The sequence below is a fragment of the Colletotrichum tamarilloi genome (assembly GCF_030869305.1).
Source record: "Colletotrichum tamarilloi strain Tom-12 chromosome Unknown Scaffold_42.1, whole genome shotgun sequence".
NCBI classification, from domain to species: domain Eukaryota; kingdom Fungi; phylum Ascomycota; class Sordariomycetes; order Glomerellales; family Glomerellaceae; genus Colletotrichum; species Colletotrichum tamarilloi.
Window position 1 is genome coordinate 128,673 of NW_026849425.1, and position 21,271 is coordinate 149,943.

The 21,271-nt window shown below is 54.0% G+C and overlaps 6 protein-coding genes across 6 annotated transcripts; 3 read left to right on the top strand and 3 right to left on the bottom strand.

Moving 5' to 3' along the window:
* Positions 1-1,199: 1,199 nt before the first annotated feature.
* CTAM01_09901 (uncharacterized protein) lies at positions 1,200-3,536 on the top strand (the record flags this gene model as incomplete). The annotated part of the gene is made up of 3 exons (XM_060525917.1): positions 1,200-1,797; positions 1,857-1,943; positions 1,999-3,536. The coding sequence occupies 3 exons, from the start codon at positions 1,200-1,202 to the stop codon at positions 3,534-3,536; spliced, it is 2,223 nt and encodes a 740-aa protein (XP_060379426.1).
* Positions 3,537-5,739: 2,203 nt separating this feature from the next.
* CTAM01_09902 (uncharacterized protein) lies at positions 5,740-5,982 on the bottom strand (the record flags this gene model as incomplete). The annotated part of the gene is made up of 1 exon (XM_060525918.1): positions 5,740-5,982. One exon carries the CDS (start codon positions 5,980-5,982, stop codon positions 5,740-5,742), a length of 243 nt encoding a protein of 80 aa, XP_060379427.1.
* A 1,427-nt stretch (positions 5,983-7,409) lies between these two features.
* CTAM01_09903 (uncharacterized protein) lies at positions 7,410-10,031 on the bottom strand (the record flags this gene model as incomplete). Its single annotated transcript, XM_060525919.1, has 4 exons — positions 7,410-7,820; positions 7,904-8,951; positions 9,449-9,670; positions 9,964-10,031. 4 exons carry the CDS (start codon positions 10,029-10,031, stop codon positions 7,410-7,412), a joined length of 1,749 nt encoding a protein of 582 aa, XP_060379428.1.
* Positions 10,032-11,675: 1,644 nt separating this feature from the next.
* CTAM01_09904 (uncharacterized protein) lies at positions 11,676-15,559 on the top strand (the record flags this gene model as incomplete). The annotated part of the gene is made up of 2 exons (XM_060525920.1): positions 11,676-15,192; positions 15,246-15,559. 2 exons carry the CDS (start codon positions 11,676-11,678, stop codon positions 15,557-15,559), a joined length of 3,831 nt encoding a protein of 1,276 aa, XP_060379429.1.
* A 1,901-nt stretch (positions 15,560-17,460) lies between these two features.
* On the top strand, positions 17,461-18,741 carry CTAM01_09905 (glycosyl hydrolase family 10; the record flags this gene model as incomplete). The annotated part of the gene is made up of 3 exons (XM_060525921.1): positions 17,461-17,973; positions 18,063-18,297; positions 18,443-18,741. 3 exons carry the CDS (start codon positions 17,461-17,463, stop codon positions 18,739-18,741), a joined length of 1,047 nt encoding a protein of 348 aa, XP_060379430.1.
* A 703-nt stretch (positions 18,742-19,444) lies between these two features.
* Positions 19,445-21,218, bottom strand: CTAM01_09906 (uncharacterized protein; the record flags this gene model as incomplete). The annotated part of the gene is made up of 3 exons (XM_060525922.1): positions 19,445-19,703; positions 19,757-20,926; positions 21,046-21,218. 3 exons carry the CDS (start codon positions 21,216-21,218, stop codon positions 19,445-19,447), a joined length of 1,602 nt encoding a protein of 533 aa, XP_060379431.1.
* Between the last annotated feature and the right edge of the window lie 53 nt (positions 21,219-21,271).

Below are 21,271 nucleotides of genomic sequence, written 5' to 3' on the forward strand. Positions count from 1 at the left end.
CTGCACAAATGTATCGCAGATAGAGGAGAGAGATGCTGTCAAGGATGCCCCGAAATCCACTTGTCATCCACCGTCGACAAGAGCCAAGCTGACAGCGATTCGGTTCGTGTCTTTTCTACGATTATCCGTACATACAGTAGAACTCCATACGGAGTACCCTCGTCGTTATACGGTGACCACTGGGCTCTTTAATTAGCATGGCCTTCCTTACGGCACTGACGGCACAGATAGGGACTGCCCTGGGGGCGGAGGAGCAAGGAAGCTGGCAGCAGAGAGCATCAAAACCCCGGCTGTCGTCTTGGCACAAGTCGGTGCGATGTGAGACCTCACCACCACTTCGCTGCTCACCTCACATCCCACACCGTCCTTATCCGCCCGTGTTCACCCATGTTCGCCCATCCATCGTGTGGGTACTATGTATTCGTACGGAGGCTACTGGCAGGCAGACAGTCTTGTTTCCCATGCTCCGTATGAAGTATCCGTACCCCCATCCCATGGACCATTCATTCTCGCACCTTGCTTGAGGGGAGCTACCCAATGTGCTAGGGGGCCTTAGTGCGTATGGGAGAAACATCGATTCTCTGCATGTCTTCCCTCATTCACCTCGAGACCCTGTCGCCGTCCCGACTTCCCACCCACTAGGAGCGCAGCTATCTGCAGATATGTATATGCATATCCCGCCCCTCGAAGCGGCTGGCCCCATATCCTGTCGTCCAACGACCCTCTTTCTTTTCCCACTTCGTCTCGACGACAAGCTGGTTCCCAAATAAGACCCAGCGATCATCTCTCCACCCCATCTCAGCCCCTCCATTCCACGTCGGCTTTCCCAGTGATCAGCCTTTGCCTTCTTCTTGAGCGGACCGCAACGGTCTTGATCTTCAGAAGACTCCTCGCCCGCTTCCCTGTCTCATGTATCTCGACATTGGTCACTCGTCCTTGAGAGAGATATCATTTGACTGCCGTCCTTTCTTTTCCTCCCTGCTCGACCTCACACACCGTTCGACATCCCGTAGCTCTCACCAGACTCAACGATTGATCGACAACTCAGGCCGTCCAGATTCCATCCTGTCGCCACCGCACCAGCATTCCACCTTCGACGCATCGCTTTAACAACTGGCCACCAGAATCTCACCGGTTTTGAATATTTCGTGTTGGCATGGTCTCGCTAGTGACGAGCCATGGATTCTACCTCTCTCTCAATGGTTTCGGACGACGGGGATCTCTCATGGTCGGACCACCACAGTAACTCTTCAGACGACAACATGCAAGACGACATGCTGCTTCCACACCAACCAACCTCCCAAACGGCAGCGGCTTGGATGGCCTCGACCAGCATTCCTCACTCTCTCTCCGGGCAGCTGTCTCCCGTCAGCGCCGCCGTAGATATTCCCCATTTAGAGCCGTCCGGCGACCCGACAATCGTACACTCCGCATCCTCGTCCTGCACCGATTCCTGGAGCACTGGCCACGCCGATACGTGCGATGGAGACGATGCTGATAACGACATTGTATGGGAACAGGAGTCGGACGACACTTTTGCCATCATACCTAAAATAGAACCCACGGACGACGACGATCTAAAGCTGGGCGATGTTAAGGAGGCCCCATTAGCGCAAACTGGAACTACCTTGGTCTCGGCCACAAACTCACTGAAGCAGAAGCGACCCCGAGGAAGACCACGCAAACATCCTGTAGCATCCATCATCAACCAGAGTAAGGTGACCAAGGGTCGATCCAAGACGGGCTGCATTACCTGTCGGAGACGGAAGAAGAAGTGTGACGAGGCGAAGCCGAGATGTAAGTGTCACTGCCGTATCACTCACTGCTTGGGACTTTTTTCCCTGACATGTAAGCAGGTATGAATTGCGAGAAGAATGCTGTTGTCTGCGAGGGCTATCATGAGAAGAAGCTATGGAGAAGCGGCAAAGAAAAGGCAACAATTGGTAAGTGCTCGCTTATGAATCCAGCAAATATGTTGATGGTCTAACTCGGAAGAAGATCACGTTGGGGATGAGGAGTCGCTCGTTTTCACCATGCAACCTCTTTTCAACGGCGTCGACACGATCGAGGACAAGATATTCTGGAGACACTACGGCGTCCACCTCAGCAACGTCCTGACTGTTGAGGGAGAAGCCAAGAATGCCTTTAAGGACATTATTCTTCCTTTGGCAAACCTTCACCAGGGCGTGATGCACTCGATCCTGGCCATGAGTAGCAAACACATCGACTTTGATACACCGTACGGCGCCAAGTTACTCGAGAGAAATCCGACAACCACCCTAGAAGCGCTACAGGCCCGGTCAGCATATCACGAGGAACAAGCGATGAAGACTCTGTACGCCGACATGAACCGTTCGGCGGAGGAGGACATTGATGATCGCGAAACAATCTTGTCGGCTCGCTACGCCCAAATCCTTTGCCTCCTGGTCACCACGCTGATTGAAGGTGAATCTCATGGAGCGCATCGTGTTCACCTGAGCGGATACAAGCAATTGATCCAAGAGAGCCCTCCAGAGGATCCTGTTTTCCTGGCCTTCATCAGCGAATTCTTCCAGTACCACATTTACGCGGACGAACTCCTCTGGCATCCCGCGCCCAACCGTCCACGCTTGGCTTCCGAGGACTGGAGCCCCCTGGTTCCGTTGGACTCGCCTCGTCTTCTGGGTGTTGCTGATGGCCTGTTTCAACATCTCTGCCAAATCACCACAATCCGAAACGTCATCCGGGATAACATTTACAGACGCGCCGAGACTGTCGTGACGTATCACGTTCTGTACCGAGCGCAGGAGATTCAAGAGGCTATTGAGCAATGGATGCCTCTTTGGCCACCAGGTGATAGCCGTCACAGAGTTGGGCTGGTTTACAAACACATGATGTTCCTGCATCTCTTCCGCACAATCTACCCTCCTACCTCTCCAGAGAGACGGCCCTCCGTCTACTCTATAGCTACATCTGTCGCCACCTCAACCTCGTCGTCTTCCTCCCGCCGGCATTCGCAAATTTCTAGGCCGTCTACGGCCACGAGCTGCGCCTCGTCTCCCGGCCTGAGGCCCAGCATGGGTTCTGGGTTCCCCTCTTCGATGCAGCTCAAACGGGAGCCAAACTCTCGAGGGCCGTCCAGGACGAGCTCGATGCATGAGTCCGATGCCGGGTCCTCTAGCTGCGCTGTGATTGATGAACAACGCCCAGCCTCTCCCCCGCCGGTTCGCCGCCCGCAGCAGCATGACAATCGCATCACTGCTGCGGTGGACGAGTCTCTATCGATCATGGAAGGATTCAAGCCATCGGACCCAGCTCTTACCCTTTTGCTGATGCCGAGTCTGGTCATTGGTACTACATGCTTCGACCCCACACAGCAAGAGCGACTTCGAGGCATCATCCGGTCGGTCCGGGGCTACACTGGTCTTCGCAACTGCGATAGAGTCCTCGAGGTCCTGGAAGAAGTCTGGCACCTCATGGAGTGTGGCGAGTGGATTGCTGTCTGGGACTGGCAGAGCGTTGCCAGACGCCTCGGACTTGATTTCTTGTGCACCTGAACTACATTAGCCAGTTCACGGCGGATGGCGCCTATCCATCCGCGCTGTTCTTGTACTCGCCAGATGCTCTTCTCACTATCTTCTTTATTGCCTTCATCCCGGTATACCCGCGCGTTGTATTCTTTCTTCCCTCGTCCTTTCTCTCTCTCACTCACACTCTTCTCTTTTCCTCCTCGGGTCGGCACTACTGTGGTCGGAGTTACTGGGTGAAGCATGTCATGGGGGGGCGACATCATGTACAGGGGCCACTTGCATTCCGGCTTCGCACGACGCCATGGGATTGGGATGGGCAACGGGAGGGCGGAGCGATTGATGAACCTTGGCATCCTAGACAACAAGACGGGATGGCAGTCGGGAAATTGCTAGCTTGTCATCGCGTTGATCCTTTTTTTTTCTTTCTCCCTACTCTCCGCACGGCGGCGTTTCCCTTTCTTGTATTTTTGAGGGTCGGCTGCCAGTCTCTTTTTTTTTCCCCTATATTTTCTTCTTCTCTCTTGTGATTTCGTATTGGCTTTTTGGGTTAATGGGACAGACAAGGAAACTGTCTGGATCTGGGCGGCTCGGACTCTGTTCCGATTTGAAATTTATCGCAACAACTGTTATGCTCGTTTGCACGGCTTCCCCCGGAATTTGGCTCCAGGGAAAGTCGGTGGCGATGCATGCAAGTACTATATGAGCCAGTATTATCATGGCACTGGAGGAGTATGGTCGCAACACAATACAATCTGCGCTGGTTGCGCCTCTCCTCACTCTTTTACAATTGCCTCTCGCCTCGCATTGTGTGTCCCATGCCTGTTGCCAGCCTTACAGTACAGAGGTATGGTATTTCGTTGATTAGACGCATAGGATGGAGCAGCGGCGTCATCCACTGCCGCCCCCCCCCCTCCCTTGCACGACTTTGAATGATCCGACATTCGCATCCGAAGCGTGGCCGTGGGTGCATGTTCGGACAAAAACGATGGGTTGTGCAGTGAAGATCCCTATTTGCCGACACGGCCGTGAGAGCCGAATTATCCCACCCACTCACTCTGGGGCCCATCCCTTTGCTCTGCAGCTAGGTTCATGTACTCTCTACTTTTCATTGTACCTTGAATGATAACTAGAAGTAAGAGGGAGTTCAGATACAACGGACGCTGATCATCACATCTGGAATCATCTCGGCCACTGCCTGGCCCGTCTCTCGAGTCTCGACTTTCTCTCTCCAGCGGTTCTGAAGGCGGACATTGTTCTCCCGTTGGATGGGCGCCGCCGGTCGATGTGGATGGATCATGGACGAGAGGGACCGGGGTGTCGGGGTCAGGTTCAGGGTCAGGGTCGAGGTGTGTAGTGGGGGCGCCGGGGGGTGCGTACGCGACTACTGTACGTCTGGATACGGGATAGTTGGAGACTTTGACTTGGAGTTGCTTTGAGATGCTGCAGGGAAATGGAGCTGCTGCTGCACAGCTGAGGACCAAGAAAAGTTTCAATCTTTGCCTTCAATCTGAGTCGGCAGTCTCACACTGGTCAAGAGGATACGCAGCACGGAGGAGGGTGAGGAGCCAACCTCGCCACAGCTTGCAGAGACCCCTCTTCCTCCGGGCAGGCCTCCAAGCTCTCTTCCTCAACTAGGTATTCTTCCTCCCCCCTGTTGATAGCCATCACTGGGGCACTGGCACGGTGCAGTTGGAGCTACGAGCGAGCGGTCCAGGGATGGGGAGAGGAGGGGACGCGATGGCGCGCAATCTACGGGACCAGGCCAGGGGAGCTTGGAGAGCCTAGAGGAGCGTTGTCACGTTGGAGAGATTTGGGGGCCCTTTCACTAATTCCCGTTTGTTCTTGGCCCAGGGTATTTATCTGTACGTCTGAGGCATGGACGGGGGTTTTTTTTTTGGTACTACTTGGTCTATAGGGGTAAGTTTAAACTCCCTACCAGGTAGCGTGGGTCTGGCCAGGGTAGAGCAGTGACTCTCAATGGCCAGATTTGTGTTCGACGTGCACAAGAATCTCGAAAGTAATGCTGCTGATGTAATCTCGAAAAGCACGGGCGAAGATACCTGACAAGGGGGTTAAACTTTGGCCTGATACCGTAGTATGTGAGATAGCATTGATTGCTTTTTTGCGTTTTGGTATACTCCCTCCGGAGTAGATTGATCTCGGCCGTTGATGCATTTGGTTGACCTACCTTACCCACTGCTACAGTACTATCCAGGCAGCCCGGTAACTGTTATGCTCCGAGTGGACAAAGTGCTCGCGGAGGACACCCATTTCGTAGACGTCGGATACTCGGGCGGGAAAGGCTGCCGTGGTGCGTTGCTTGTCCCAGTTCATCCTCACCTTCCGCTGCAGCGTGTATCCAGTCGAATATCGGATGATTTGTGGTGTTGCTGGTGGTGGTGGCGGTCCGCTGGAGACAGCGAAAGAGAGTGGTGCGACCGTTGGGAAAGCGGAGAGGCTCTCCGCATTTCATTTTGCTCCCCTCCAGGGCCCCCGGGATGTCCCCGAGGAAGAGAAGGAGGATGGATCTGGTGGGAGCATGGAAAGGGAAAGGGAGTGAGAGCAAACGCCGCTACACACTACGTAGAAAAGGCCGGGTATGTCGCTGTCAACGTTGGACCAATCTACCGTGCCACCGTCCACGTCGCACAGAACCGTCGGCCGGTGTTTGAAGGGTATCCCCCGGGACGGCGCTTCGGGAAGGTCGGCGGCGCGCTGCGGGAGAGAAATGGCGCGGGGGGGCGATGGTGGTGGTGGATGGTGGTTGGTGGTTGGTTGGTAAATTGGTACGTGCTTTTCATCTTCAAGGATTTGCTTTTTTTGCTTTTTTCCATTCTCTTTCCTCCGCATCGCCTCATCTACCTCAACCCAGTCTCCTTTCTTTTTTCCTTACACCTGCAGAGTCTGAGGGTACTATCCCAACGTCTCGAATCCGAGACATGCAGAAAGAATTTGGACCAACGAGATACGGTAGGCAGTAGGTAGGTATTCGCGCCCAGTGACATCGCCTGGCGAGGTGGTGTCTTGAGATTCGACAAGGGACAGGCCTGGTCGAACCATCAAAAGTCGTGATGTCGTCGAACATGGGGAGGGGGGAGGTCTCCACTCCAAGCGGCGTTATCTGATGGGCTGTTCATTGCTACATAAAGTACATTGTCGCGAGATTGAGCTGGAGCAGCGGTGCATACTACACCGTACAGGGCCCCGAGGTGCCGAGCCACGATGGTAACGAACGAACAATTGGTATCCACGGAATAGCAGAGTTTGGGCGTGCATTACAGCAAGGGTAGGTTTACATTGATGGCTACAAAAGTCATGGGATACAAAAGAAATCTTTCGAGCGGCTGCAATCTATAGTGCAATCGGCAATCGTACAGGGGGACAGGTGCAACTTGTCGCAATGTCCCTCTCCTCTCCCCAAGCCAAAGAGCCCAGGATCTAATCGCAAACGTGCTCTATCTTACAGGTTGGGGTCGTCGCATTCCCAGCCACGCATTATTATGCCTGCGAACGCGCATGTCGCAATCTGGATGGGCCACACATCCAACTCTCAGCTACTCCATTCGATGGACGACACGTAGCTGGCAAGCCGGTGTCATCCTGTTCGTCTCTTCAGGCTTCATCCCATATCGGCCGAGTCCATCGACCCAGTCGCATAATCGATCAGCGCCAGATCTTTGTCCGATCTAAGGGTCGCCCTCGAAGTTGATAGGTCATGGTGGGCCATAGGATCGGACAATCAGATCTGAGCTCGCGTCACACTGTCCCATCACAGTCACTCGGTTTCGTCTCGTAAGGTAGCTCGGCTCTTGAATGTGGCAGCCTCGATGGTGGACTCCGCATCGCCATCGGGCTATTGACGACCTGGCCATACCAGACTCAGGCTCAGACGTACATGCCTCAATCTTCACCCTCAACAAGCTTGACGGTAACACCGTTTTTGCCGTCACGAGCAATCTGGTACTTGCCACCGAGGACAAGGTCCTTGGCGACAAGCTCGCGCGTGCGGCCAAGGGACTCAATGTCACCGATACGCTGGATCGTAGCCTCCAGATGATCCCGGAAGCCCTTCTCGGCGCAGATCTCTTGGAACGCGCGGTGCATCGGTACAGATGAGGCGCGGACCTCAGCATTGGCGGCGATACTAAACAGGTTGAGCCGGTCCATGTCACGTATGAAGTCGGCACGCGTCATGATTTGCTGCGCCTTGTGCATCGGGAACCTGGGCAGTACGTGACCCTTTTCGTCGTCGTACAGCTCCATGTCTTCTTCCTCATCTACGAGGGCTTGAGCGAGAACCATAGCGCCGGCCTATCATTTGTTGTCAGTTCAGATCGTCCACTAGCGTTCCCATGCCAGCTTGCGACGATGCGGAAAGGGGGGTCGTTACGTACAGCCCACTTCTGCTGGTCCATCACATCGTCGTCCATCTCGGCGCCGAGAATCCAGCACTGGTTGAGGAACCATGTTTTCTCGACCTCACAGATGGATTTGCACGTAGCAATCATATCTCTGCTTTTGGCAACGCGGTTCAAGAACGAGAGTCGGCCGCCCACGAGGTCATATACCTCCTCAAGTCTCGTTGGGCTCAATTTCTCGTTGAAGTATTTCATGCGGTACTTTGCGAGAGCTGCGATGGCTTGGCGTTTGGGCAGGTCGCGCACCGACATAATCTCCATACGCGTAGCCAGTTGCTTGAATCGCTCGTATACCCAGTAGTCATCCGTGTTGAAGACCATGGTCACGAGGTTGGACGCCGCCCACTGTTCGGCACGTTGTTGAAGAAGTTCGATCAAGTCCTTGCCATCGTCATCGTCGCGGATCAGGTGCATCTGGTTGATGATGACAACCAGGGGCTTCTTTCGCGTTTCACGATTGACTAGAGCAACTTTTTCAAGCTTGTTAAGGGCACGTTCGATATCCAACAGAGCCGTTGTGTCGCGAGGACCGCGTTCGCTGAAGTAACCGCCAATGTAATCCTCATGGAACTCAAAGTCGAGGGCCTTGCCGAGGCGTATGCGCACAATTTCCAAGTCTGCGTGGGCCTCAAACATGGCCACGCCTTCGCCGTCGATTTTACGCATGGCCTCGATCAGCATGCTGCTCTTGCCAGTCCCCTTCTCGCCCATGAGCAAAAAGTAGTGCCCAGCCTCTGACCCGTCGATAATTCTATCGACGCGTGCCTGCTCTGGCCGCTGCACCCACCGATCATCGGCCTCGGCGGAGGTTTGCGGCACTTCCTTCCCAATAGCGGCCAGCTCAAGAACGGGGTCACCAGGCGTGAAGGCGCGGGTCATCTTCTTCAGGACAATGCGCTTGTACGTCTTGTGGTAAGCATAGCCTGCCACTGCGAAGCCGACAGCAAGGACGAGAATGGAGGCGAACGACGTCGCGGCGGACTCGAGCATCTTCTTGGGAAGACTATCGCCGCCATCTTGGGCTCTAGGAGTGGTAGGTTCTGACTTTGAGCTTGATTGTGGTTGATCTAGGTTGAAGGTCAGCTCTTGTTGCAACGACAGGAGGATCTTTCACTGGAGATTCCTCTTCATTGGCCCAAAAGGCAAAGTCCGCTCTACCAGACAGTGCATTGGTGATGGACATTAGAAGCAAGATGTGACAGCAACCGGTTCGCAGCCTGATTCGCTGTGGGAACCAGTCGAGATCTGATTTGCAGCATCTTGGCTTGCAGGATCGGGTCCTCGGCTACACAGAGATGTAGCATCCCTGTCCAAAACATTCAGAGGAAGCGGATATCTGGCGCCCAGCCTCGCGCAGCCGTGCCCCATTGGGCTTCTTGCAGGTGCCGCATCACATCCATCCCGCCAACATTGCATGGAGGAAGAAGATGAAGCTGCCACGCAGAGAGTGGAACCGCGCAGCGACGACAAGAAAGGATGGGGTACACACGAAGAAATGAGAACGTACGCGCACCAACTCACCGGATCTTGCTGGCGGGTGTGTGGAGAAGCAGGCGGCGGCTGTCTTGATCTTGACGGCCGATGAAGGTGGTGGTGCCAATGCCGGTGCCGTCCTTGCCGGTGCTGACAGCGGCCCCCAAGAACTGCGGCCGAGGCGGCAGCCACGCGTTCCAACCCACCGGGTCGGAGAGGGGCGCAAGTGCGACAGCATACGCTGCCCACCCTTGCTCGCCAAAGTCATTGCTATATTATGTGATGAGCATCTGCAGGGCCTGCTGCGGCTCGATTCCGATGGCGACGGGTCGCTGAGAAGTCCTCGCCGAGTGAGAGAGAGCGTCTCGGAGCGGAGGGGGGGAAAGGCCGGCCGGCAGGTTCTGGCGGGCAGTAAATGTGGTGTAGAGAATTAAGCAAGGCACAGCGGAGAGTGCGAGATTTTGTGTTTATGGAACAGACAACAGGGAAATTAAAGAGAGAAAGAAGAGAACAGGACAAAGAGTCAGTGTCGGTCAAGCCACAGGGGAAAAAACAGGAAACACAACACGTCGGTGCTACGAAAGGAGAGGACTCCGAGAGCTCCTGCTACATCTTTGGCCTTTCTTGGCATGGTTCTTGACCTTCTTTCCTTGGCAGTGGCCCCTGCCCAGCTGAGACGAACCCAACTGTGGCGCCCCTATTACATCACGTGATGGTACTACTCCCAAGTGTGGCTGGTGCTGTCTTCACCTCACCTTAGGTAAGCAAATCAAGTTCCGGATAGGAAGTTCAGGTAGCTATGAAGCCAACCATCACAACGACAGACCGTTGGCGAAGCTTCATCAAACCATTGCCTGCTGGAGCAAGACATCAGCAAATTATTCCACAAAGCCGGGCCTTACCTTTAGATTCTATCATATTTCTCATCAGTTTTCTCAGTTTTCTCATGAATTCAAGATGTTAATCATGCCTTTCTCTTCATCCTATGGTCTATTGGCTTACCTCATCTCGCTCGACTGATTGATGTACGAATATATACTTAGTCACATATCAGGGGTGTCGTGATATACCTTATCCACCAGGTACACGAAGATCGGTGTTAGGTTTACATAACTCGAATGAACTAAGGGTATTACTGTGATCTGCATGTCCTCCTCATCTAGGTTCAATCGTTACTTATTGCCTGATCAATTTCTTTACTAAAAAGATTTTGGAATCTCTGTCCTTCTTCACAATATGACAATTCCTGGTATTCAGTGATCAGGCTTAAAAGTTTCAACGGAGTAGTACTATTTCTAGTCAAGATAAATATCATGTCACACTCAAAACAAATCTACGCTTCAGGAGCTCAAAGCGTACATGTTGCATTGTACTACGTGGTCAGTTGAGCAGGTTTGTTTTTATACAGACCAATCCACCTCAGCTTTCACGTTGCCAATGTCCACAGACCGGGTTTTCTCACCGATCATCTTCAATTCCTGAGGCAGGCCTGTGCGTTGAGTTCACCATCGTCCCTTCCCTCTCAGTTCCCCTCTGCCCGACGCGCCTGCCCATCACGCGCTTCACTGTTTATTTTCCCTCCCACAGAATTATTTCCATTCTGGCTTCTCCAACTACCGCAAACACCACGCTTCTCACTTCCCCCCATTCATCCTCTCATACACTAACAACCTCATCTCTTGGTCCTCCGCCCTTCGCATTAGATATTGTCCTTCTACGAGCTTCAGCACTACTCCGCGATTCGCCATATTGGAAGGCTTTGTGTAGCCGCCTTTCTTTTGTTGTTGAGACCGAGAGAGTATGTCACCAATGTTCCTTCTTTTACCATATTCTCGAACACTGACTGATCTTGGCGCAGATTCTCCCTGCTCGACCAAAGTTTTGGGGCTTGAACAACGAGAATCCTGCTTGGATCACACTATCCTCTATCGGCTTTATTGTATCAGCTTTCCGACTTGCTTCGCTGCTTCTGTCCAATCCATCGATTATCTTACACGAAGCTCCTCCATTTGCCAGCTGTGCTCCATCCTCCAGCGCAACAATGACTCCAAAACCAAAGAAAAGCAAGAGCTCGCAGCTTTCACGTTATCGATCAGATTCCGCTCACTCACTTGCACATACTGCGAACACTACTCTCCAGACTCCTCCTTCTACTCAGTCACAGCCCCGTCCATCAACTCCAGGAATCAATGAAGCTGGTCGATCCACTCCGCTCTCGAGGCTCTTTCGACGTAACCGAACCAACACTTCACTCAACGCCGCTCACCAGCTACCCATGGAAGCCCCCACTTCCAAAATCGAGGGCAGCTCACTAGGACCAACTCCGGCCCCAGCTCCACCTCCGCCTCTTTCCACTCCCCTTCTGGCGGGATGCCCAGGCCGCGAGATTACGGGCGCAAAGACCAATGGCCGCGAATGGGCCTGCGACTTGGATGAGCCTCCTGTCTTGGGCTACTCTGAAGAACTGTCCAAGACTGACTTTGAAGAACACCCACTGGCCCATTATATCAAGCTGGAAAAGGGATGGGAGAAACACCAGCTTGCCATGTACGGCCTCATTCTGCCAGCCAAGGTCCAGAACGGCACTCCTATCTATACTTGGGAAAGCGACTCTGAAGACGAAGAGGATATGGACAAGGCATTGGTGCTTTCGAAGGAGAAAGGACAACCCGTTAAGCCTTCCGCCCAAGTGGAGCGACCAAGAACGCCCTCGAACATCCTTCACAAAGTCAAGTCTTTTGCAAACTTCATTGCCACATCTGATGCAGAGAGGGATGTCCCCGAGCTCCCAACGCTCAAAGAACTACTCGACCAGTTCGGCCTACCCCCTGGAACCCCAACCGACACGGCGCCTCGGAGCTTTCTTCGTACGACCCGGTCCAGCAGCTCTCTGCGCCCAAAGACTCCCACTAGAGTTGTCCCTAGTGCTACCAAGCTACGCAGCAAGCGAAGCGCAGGAATCGAAAGATCCCAGATCTCCAACCCCATTGCTCCCGAGGAAATGAGACGGGTTGGATCTGATTTCAGCCAGGCGGTGGCTCGACGCGGCAGAAATATCTCCGGAGGCGAGCGAGATTCGCTCTACGCATCATCCTTGCGAAGCCCATCAAACTTGATATCCCCGTCCCTTTCGACGAGTGTCCCTCTGTATCTACTTCAGCCTCAACACCCTACCGTCTACTTTGGGCAGAACGAGGCCCCTCCCGAGTTTCGACATGCTCCGCCTCGTCTAGCTCCCATGGAGTACACTCGTCAATATTACATTGCCAAAGCCAAGGCAGAGAGGGAAGGAGTCGATTGCACAATTCGCAAGCCTGCTGTGGTCTGGGCTTGGACAGAAGACTTCAAGGAGTTCCTTTTGCTCCCGCAACTACCCGCAGGCCTTCAGAGAAACTTCTTGCCGGACGATGGCAAAGACTGCAAGTTTTCCAAGATGGGTCGGTCATCAAAGAACAAAGATGTTGGCAAAAGAAGGTCCTTCGTTCCTCTTCCTTTGGACCTAGGCCCTTCTACTCCACTCATGCCTGCTCACTTCCACAGCAACTCATACTCTTTCATCGGCTCTGACCACAATTATCGTTCATCTAGTGATGGATTCTTACTTGATCGTCCCGCAGCGGTCAGATATGAGAGTCTCGTGCAGTCAACAAGGTTGCTGCTCGGTGACCCTTCCACCCCCCTGGCTGAAGAAGAGAAAGATTGCTTTGTTGGTGTTTGCCTTGATACCACCAGTGAGGCAAAGCCCTTATCTCGCCCCGGAATGATTCAGGCATCTCCTGTGGACAGAGCTTCTATCACTCCACTGCCCCTGCGCTTTGCTTCCCACCGAGCTTCCAGTGAAGCTCAGCCGACAGATGCGCTCACGGCTACCCTTCCTCACCCTTGCAATGCCGAACAGCTGCCCGCTGAAAGTCATCGTCGGGTCAGCGATTTCACGCAGGCTGCATCGAATGAAGTGGCTTCGCCCGATGCTTCTTTTCGAAGAACCACTGCACCTATGTCATTATCCACAACTAGTGTTGAAGGAAGCTTACCTGCACGTCGTGCACAAAGTAGAATGACAGAAGCGTCTCCGCTTTGCTATGGCTCTGCAACTTCTTATGAAAGATATCGCCAGCAGTTTACATTGACAGCCACGGGTTACAGAGACGAAAACAATGTATCGCCTCTCAGTTTTGAGCATTTACATGAAATACCTTTTACTGGAAACGTGTCCCCTTTGAGCAACTCTCCGGCATCTGCACAGACTGAGGTCTTTGCGCCAATGGTCACGCGGAGACAGGAGACTCAACAGACTTTGGACGACGCTCTGACACCAGTGGTTGAAGATGAGACATTTCACCAAAGCATCTCAGATGATGCAGCTGATATTGCAGACACCTCTTCCATTTACTCACAGGATAGTGCTGTCACTGCAGTTCACCATCCTTTGACTGGATGTCGCCCTTCTTCTACGGACTTGATGTTGCTGGCGCCTACGACCAGTGAGCTTGAGAATGGAGAGGGTTTGACCCCGCGCCAACCAGAGAACCTTCCTTCCCATGTCGCTCACTCTCAGGAAAGAGCTTTACGTCGCTCACCTGGCCTCGAAGCTACCTCATGCGTTCCAAGCTCAGAGACTACCCAGTCTCATCTCGTTCATGAGGAAACTGATGATACTGCTGATCACAGATACTCCGAAGCTCCATCCAGTTCAATCAGCAACTTCTCATCGCAAGCGACTGGATCTGCCGTGGACCGTCACGATCGCTACTCGACTGCATCTCATGTGAGTACAGCCACATCTGTGTCGACAGCCGCCTCGTTTCGACTTCCCATTCAAGGCACTCCTGCAAGCCTGGAAAGCGACTATGCCAAGGTCAGCAGCAAGTATGCACGCCATGTGGCTACCGAGATCTCGGCTCCGGAAGCTTCTTCGAGAATCTCCAGCATGCGGGCCCAAGATCCTCTCCCACCCTCCCGAAGCTCTGTCACCAGGAACCTATCGTCTTCCCCTCACATTCCTTCCTCAGTAACCTCAGCCGACACTGCCGCATACTACCGCCAGAAGCGCCTTCCCAAACGACCAGAGCCGGCTCAAAAAGACCCTGTTACCGAGGCCATTAAGTCCTCTCGCAACTCGGAGCTTCCATCTCTCCACGTCAGAAGACGCAGGGCTGTCCCGAGCCTCCCTCAAATTTCGGCATCCCAGGCATACCCGAAGCCGCTGAGGCTCAGCACGATGAAGAGCCCCAGTCCAGCTCCTACGGCGTCAAGCGCCGACCGCGCAGCATCCGCTGCCAGCACTGGAACCGTCGCTCGTTCAACTTCGAGACTCATCACGGATATCGGAAACGAGTTGAACCGCGAGATGGAAGAGGTCTTGTCGCCTCGCTCCGCTGCCATGGCTCACCGCCCGCTGACGCCGAAGAAGGAAGTCGACGTCGATACGCCTACTCGTCGCCCTCGCCAAGTTCAGTCAATGAAGGCGATTCCTTTCAACGCGCCTCCTCTTCCGGCGCCTAACAAGCCGCTTCCTTCGATTCCGAAGCCAAAGACGCCGAAGCCTCAGCCGAAGAGTGAGGCTCCTGACTCTGCCTTCATCGACGTGGACTTTGGTCCTGGTCCTGCCAAGTCTTACGTTCCCGCTCGACCGCCGCCGCCCATCCCGGTCCTGAAGCCGATTGACACCACTTCGCCGTCTGCTTTTGACACGACTTTCGACCCTTACGTCACTCGAGCCGACTTCTCTATCAAAAGAGACCGCACAGTTCGTCCCGCAGCGTCCATGGCGGCGATGTCTCCTCGTCCCAGTAAGTTTATCCACGGCCTCAACGTCGAACTGAATACTGACAGGAAGTCGCAGCACCTTTGGTCGATCAGCGCCAGCAGCGTGTCAATCAGCCGACAAGCTCTGCTTATGCTCCAAGATCAGCCAACGCCCCTTCCCGATTCTTGGGTAAGATGGCGTCGATGGCTGAGCTCAAGAATGGTAGAAGAGACACAATCTCGAGTCGTTCGACGGACAGCGACGACGCCGTGGGAATGAGAACTTTCCTTAGCGAGGATAGTGCTGCTTCTTCCGCGTCCTCGTCGACCAGAGACAAGGCCACGTCGGGCTCGAAGCGGAAGTTCTTGAGTAACTTGTTCAAAAGAAATCACAAGGATGGCGAGAACTAAGTGTTTGGTATGGGAGGAGTGTGAGGATTAGGGGAGAACAAGGTCTGGAAAGGGATGTTCACAGACGAAACTGTGTGATACATATCTGTACAATTATGACGAGAAATGATGGCCTGGGGATTGGGGATTATGTATAATGGTATGGCACGTGCAGTTCTCACTAGGAGAAGTGCGACTTGACGCAGGGCAGAAATCATCAATGTGTTACTCGGCGTCCTAGTTTTTCCTCTACTGTGGTCCATTTCTCAAGCAGACAAGTGCAGGAGAATAGAGTCTCTTGCGATACCGCCAGTAAAAGAATGAAGGATATAGAAGAGTAACGTGTGTTAGAATGTGATACGAGGGTTTGCGTAACAGGATACGCTGTACGGGTAATGAGCCGACATCACCATCCTTTATGTTGAGGAAGAGGCAAGCCATTCCGGATCAGTTCTTTGAGTAGTCGACTGGTCTCGGCTGGGAATTATGTCATCCGGGCCCGGCGTCCAGGTCATGGGGATGGATCCTTCCGATCGCTCTGTCCGGGCCGGTAGGTGGAGACGAGAATCCCCTGACCGGGATCCTTGGTTGCTCTAAGTTGTAACGCCTTAGGGCGAGTGCGGATATCAAGGTTCAAACTTCACATTGCACTGTCGAACTCTTTCAGAGTTGTCTCTCATGTCGCCAACGTCTTATCGTCGCTAACGGCGAAAACGAAAAGAAAGAGGTGATGAGTTGACCACCCCACGTGGCCGCGACGCAACCCAACGTCTTCTCACAAGCCACCACCGACGTTGCGTGGACTGACGACGTGGCGGACCACGCAAAATCGACGCGGCTGGAACACTTTTGCTGCGCGGCTAGAGTATATATAGCCCAGTCCCCGAGATTGTTGCATTCCACCCGTTCGCATTGTTTTCGTTTTTTTGTTGATGCATCCTGTGGCACCAAACAAGCGGGCAAAGAGGCTGATGGAATGTTGCTTGCGGGTATTGTGCAGACCCGGGTCGCCGGAACGGGAACGGAGCCATCACTAATTCCTTTTTCATCAGTCTCCTGTGCTGTGCTAAATTTGAACCCAGCACGCAGTCTCCGTGAAAATGCTACCTACTATATGGCGATTTCGCTATTATCCAGCCGGTGGGAGGATTTGGAGAAACCGAAAGAGAGAAAACAGAGGCAGGGAAAGCTCCCTGTGGCTAGTATGATTGGACGACCCGAAAGAACTGGGGATCTGCCATTGCAATTAAAGGCTATTTTCAACACGGCAAAGGCTATTATAGTAAAACCACTTAATCGTCGACACCAGGCACAGGAGGGTCTTCATGGGGGGTTTTTGCAGCATCGCGCCTCTTTTTTCTTTGGAATGCGCGCGCAACCCAAGACAATCGAGTGGCGGCTCAAATTACGCAGCACGCAGGACCCAGACAGACATGTTTGTTTTCTCTACACCGGAGCTTACGTTGAATCTCCGACGGCAGGTTTCCCTCCTTTGCTGACCTGACTTGCGGGCGAATGCGACCCCCCAAATTGAAGAGAAAAAAAAGTCTCCAAAAAACAAACTTCTTTGATGCGAAATTTCCCACCACCGCACGGGCGATTGGAGATGCGCCAATGTTTGCCAAGGGGGGAGAGCGAGAAACGGGAGGCCCGGACTGCAAGCCTCCGTGCCGGACGGGAACTGAATAAGTTGGGCAGATGTCCCCCATGGCGGAGCTTGTCACACACAGTTAGGCGCTTTGGTTGAATGCTTTTCTCTTTCAAAGTGTTTGCTTCTTCTCGTTCATTCAGTCATTCATTCCTTTCGCCAGACGCTCATTCTAGATCATAACTACTCAACCCATAGACACTCATTGTAAAAAATACACACAATCCGCGCCAGTTTGGATAAGGCAACAATAACCAAAAACGAACAAGACACAATGAAGTTCTCTCTCCCCCTCCTCCTAGCCCCCCTCGCCGTCCTCGGCCTCCCCACCGCCGACGACACCGCGGCCTCTCACTCTCACTCTCACGCCGCCCGAGGCCACCACGCCGCCGCCCACCTCCTCACCCGCCAATCCCCCACCAGCATCGACAAGCTCTTCAAGGCAAAGGGCAAGCTCTACATTGGCGTCTCGGGCGACAACGGCATCATGCAGCAGGGCAAGACCGCCGCCGTCATCCAGCAGAATTTCGGCCAGGTCACGCCCGAGTACTCGATGAAGTGGGACGCCACCGAGCCGACGCGGGGCAACTTTGATTTCACAAACTCGGACTTCCTCGTCAACTTTGCGCAACAGAACGGGAAGAGCATCAGGGGCCATACGTTGCTCTGGCATCAGGCTTTGCCGGCGTGGGTGTCTGCTATCAAGGACAAGGCGACCATGACCAAGGTGATTGAGACGCACGTCAAGACGATTGTGGGCAAGTACAAGGGCAAGATCAGGTCATGGGTATGTTTTTTGACTTGCTTGAAATGGTTCCTCTCAGTTTTCACACATCTGGTATGAGTATGAGTTCACCGTAAGCTGACAATGCACAGGACGTCGTAAACGAAGCCTTCAACGACAACGGCACGATCCGCAGCACGGCCTTCTCCAACGTCCTGGGCGAAGCGTACATCGGCGTCGCCTTCCGCGCCGCGCGCCTCGCGGATCCCGCGGCGAAGCTGTACATTAACGACTACAACCTCGACAACGCCGGCTGGGGCAAGGTCACGGCCATGGTGAACAAGGTGAACCAGTGGATTGGGCAGGGCATCCCCATTGACGGTATTGGTGAGTTTACCTCTGGTTACCTCCACCCCCTCAGCCCCATGGAGAAGTACTCCGTAGATGAAGATGCTCAAAGACGGAGAGTCATTCATGAGAGACGGGGGCCAAACAGTCAAGACAAAATCAAGGGACGACTAACACCCCACAGGCTCCCAAGCCCACCTGGCAGCAAACATGTCCGGCAACATCCAAGCCGCCCTCGAAGCCCTCGCCCGCTCTCGCGCCTCGGAGATCGCCATCACCGAGCTCGACATCCCCGGCGCGCCCCCCAACGACTACGCCACCGTCGTCGGCGCCTGCCTCAACGTGCCCAAGTGCAAGGGCGTCACCGTCTGGGGCGTCAGCGACAAGCAGTCGTGGATGGCCACCGCCAAGCCCCTGCTCTTTGACGAGAACTGGAACCCCAAGCCTGCGTACAACGCCATCGTTGCCAAGTTGCGCAAGTGAGGTAACTGAGATGGAGAAGATGAAGGGATGGGGATTGAGTTCAACTGTGTGACTTTGGCATCGCATACAATGACCCCTTTTTGAACCTGATACATAAGGCGAGATCTGGCTTGTCAGATACTTGCTAGGCGTCGCGGAGCTGCGCTCCGTTGCGCTCAGCCTTACTCACAATTGTTGAACCAACGTGGCCTAGTTTCAATGGTATCATATCATCTGGTAATCGTTGGTGGGCGCCGGTAACACAGAAAGGAGGCAGACATACATCGGCTCCCAGCCCTCGTCCTTTAGACTTAGAAGAGGGCAAGCCACAGAGACATAACTCCAATACATAAACAACTTCTTGACATTGTCTAATGAGCTTGAAAAGGACAAGTGAAGTACATCTCTATAATACCTAAGCCTTCTTATGACCATTCAACCCAGTAAGCGAATCAATCCTCTTGCGTCGGATCCGTAATATAGACATGTATCACTTGTATGCATCAAAGTCTTTTGAATGTTGATCAATTAAATAATTCTCATTCCTCATGAACGAATTCTCTTAAGAATACAAGATGCCACCCAACGCCGTCGCAATGAAGTTTGTATGATACAGGTCTTTTCTCTCTGGCCTAGAAAGCCAAGGGGAACAGAATGCAATATGTGTATGTTTGAGGTGTTTCCAATGCACAAGACAATTCAAACACCAAAGCAATCAATGCGCTTAAGCAGTGGCATTGACCTTCTCCTCCTCACTGGCGGACTCGTGGTGGTGCTTGTGCACCTCGCCGCGCCACTTCGCAGAGGTGATGGGGTTGACGTGCTGGACGTACATGGTGTCAATCTCCTCAAGGGTGCGGTCCTTGGACTCGATGACGAAGAGGAAGACAATGACAGCCAGGGCAGCACAGCAGCCAGCGAAGACGAGACCGTAGAGGTAGTCAATGGCATCGGTGATGTATCGGGTGAAGAAGGACATGAGGCTGATAAGGAGTTAGTTGAATAGTTTTTGCAGTTAAAAGTCAGGGGTACATACAAGTTCCAGAGCCAGTTTGAGGCAGTGGCAAGGGCCATGGCGGGAGCACGGTAGCGAGCAGGGTACAGCTCAGCGACGACAGCCCAGACGAGAGGACCCCAGGTCGTGGCGAAACCGGCGATGAACAGGCAAGAGAAGGCAACGAGAACGGCGCCGGCCTGGGGGGTGTTGGAGGGGGTGACGGTGTCAAGAGCGAAGTGACCGACAAAGGCGTAGACGAAGAAGCACATCATCATCCACAGAGCACCGACGATGAGAGCAATACGGCGGCCAGACTTCTTGACAACAACCAGACCGCCAAAGGTGCAAGCGACGTTGACGGATCCAAGAATGAGCTGAGTGACGTAGCTGTCGCTGAGACCGGTCGCGGAGAAGACGGTGGTTCCAAAGTAGAAGAAGAAGTTGGCGCCAGTGAGCTGCTGACCGGCCTGAAGCACAATTCCGAGAATGGTACGGTAGAACATGCGGGGGCCGGTGAAGATCTCCCAGATGCTGGTGTCGGCGCCAGCAGACTCCTCGGCGACCTTGGCGCGGATCTCATCGATCTGGAGGTTGACAGAGGCGGCATTGGGCTCGACTCCGGCAAGCTTGGCAATGTTGCGGCGAGCCTCGTCCTCACGACCTTGGCGGAAGGCGTAACGGGGGGACTCGGGAAGGAGGAGGATACCGGCACCGAGAATGAGGGCCCAGGCGAAGCCGAGACCGTTGGGGATGCGCCAGGAGGCAGAGCCGGCCTTGTTGTGGGTCGCGAAGTTGACAATTTCGGCGAGCCAGATGCCGAGCGTGATGAAGAGCTGGTAGGTGGAGACAATGACACCGCGGATAATGGCGGGGCAAGACTCGGACTGGTACATGGGAACGACGACGGAGAGGGCACCGATGCCGACGCCGTTGACGAGGCGGCCAATGGCGAACTGGTACCACTTGGTGGTGGAGGAGATCTCGATGACGATACCAATGCAGGAGAAGAAGGCAAAGAGCGAGATGGTCATGCGACGGCCGAGAGTGTCGGCGAGCTTGCCGGCAGTAAGAGCACCAACGAGACAGCCGATACACAAGAGACCGACGATGGTACCCTGGCGAGCGGCGCTGAAGACGTAGGTGCCATTCTGGGGCTCACCGAAGCGCTGCATGAAGTCTTCCATCAGGAAGAAACCGGAAATCTGACCACTGTGAGGAACAAAGGGTCAGCAAACGGAACGGCCGGCGAGACATGTAGGTCTCAGATGGAGGAGGGCGGGGCGGAGAGGTCCCCCCCCCCCCCGTTTCTCCGGGGAAGTAAGACATACCTGACATAACCGAACATGAAACCACCGATACTGGCAACGAGGCCGAGGAAAGCGGCGGCGAAGGTAATCTTCTGCTCAGCCGTGATGTCGGAGCTGGAATCCGAGGTGGGAGCGTCGGCTTCCGTCCGGTCCTTATGCTCTACGCCCTTGCCACCGAGCTTGGGGAACTGCATGATGGGCGATGCTGACGATGTGCGTCGATATGGGGATGGATGATGTGGGGGTG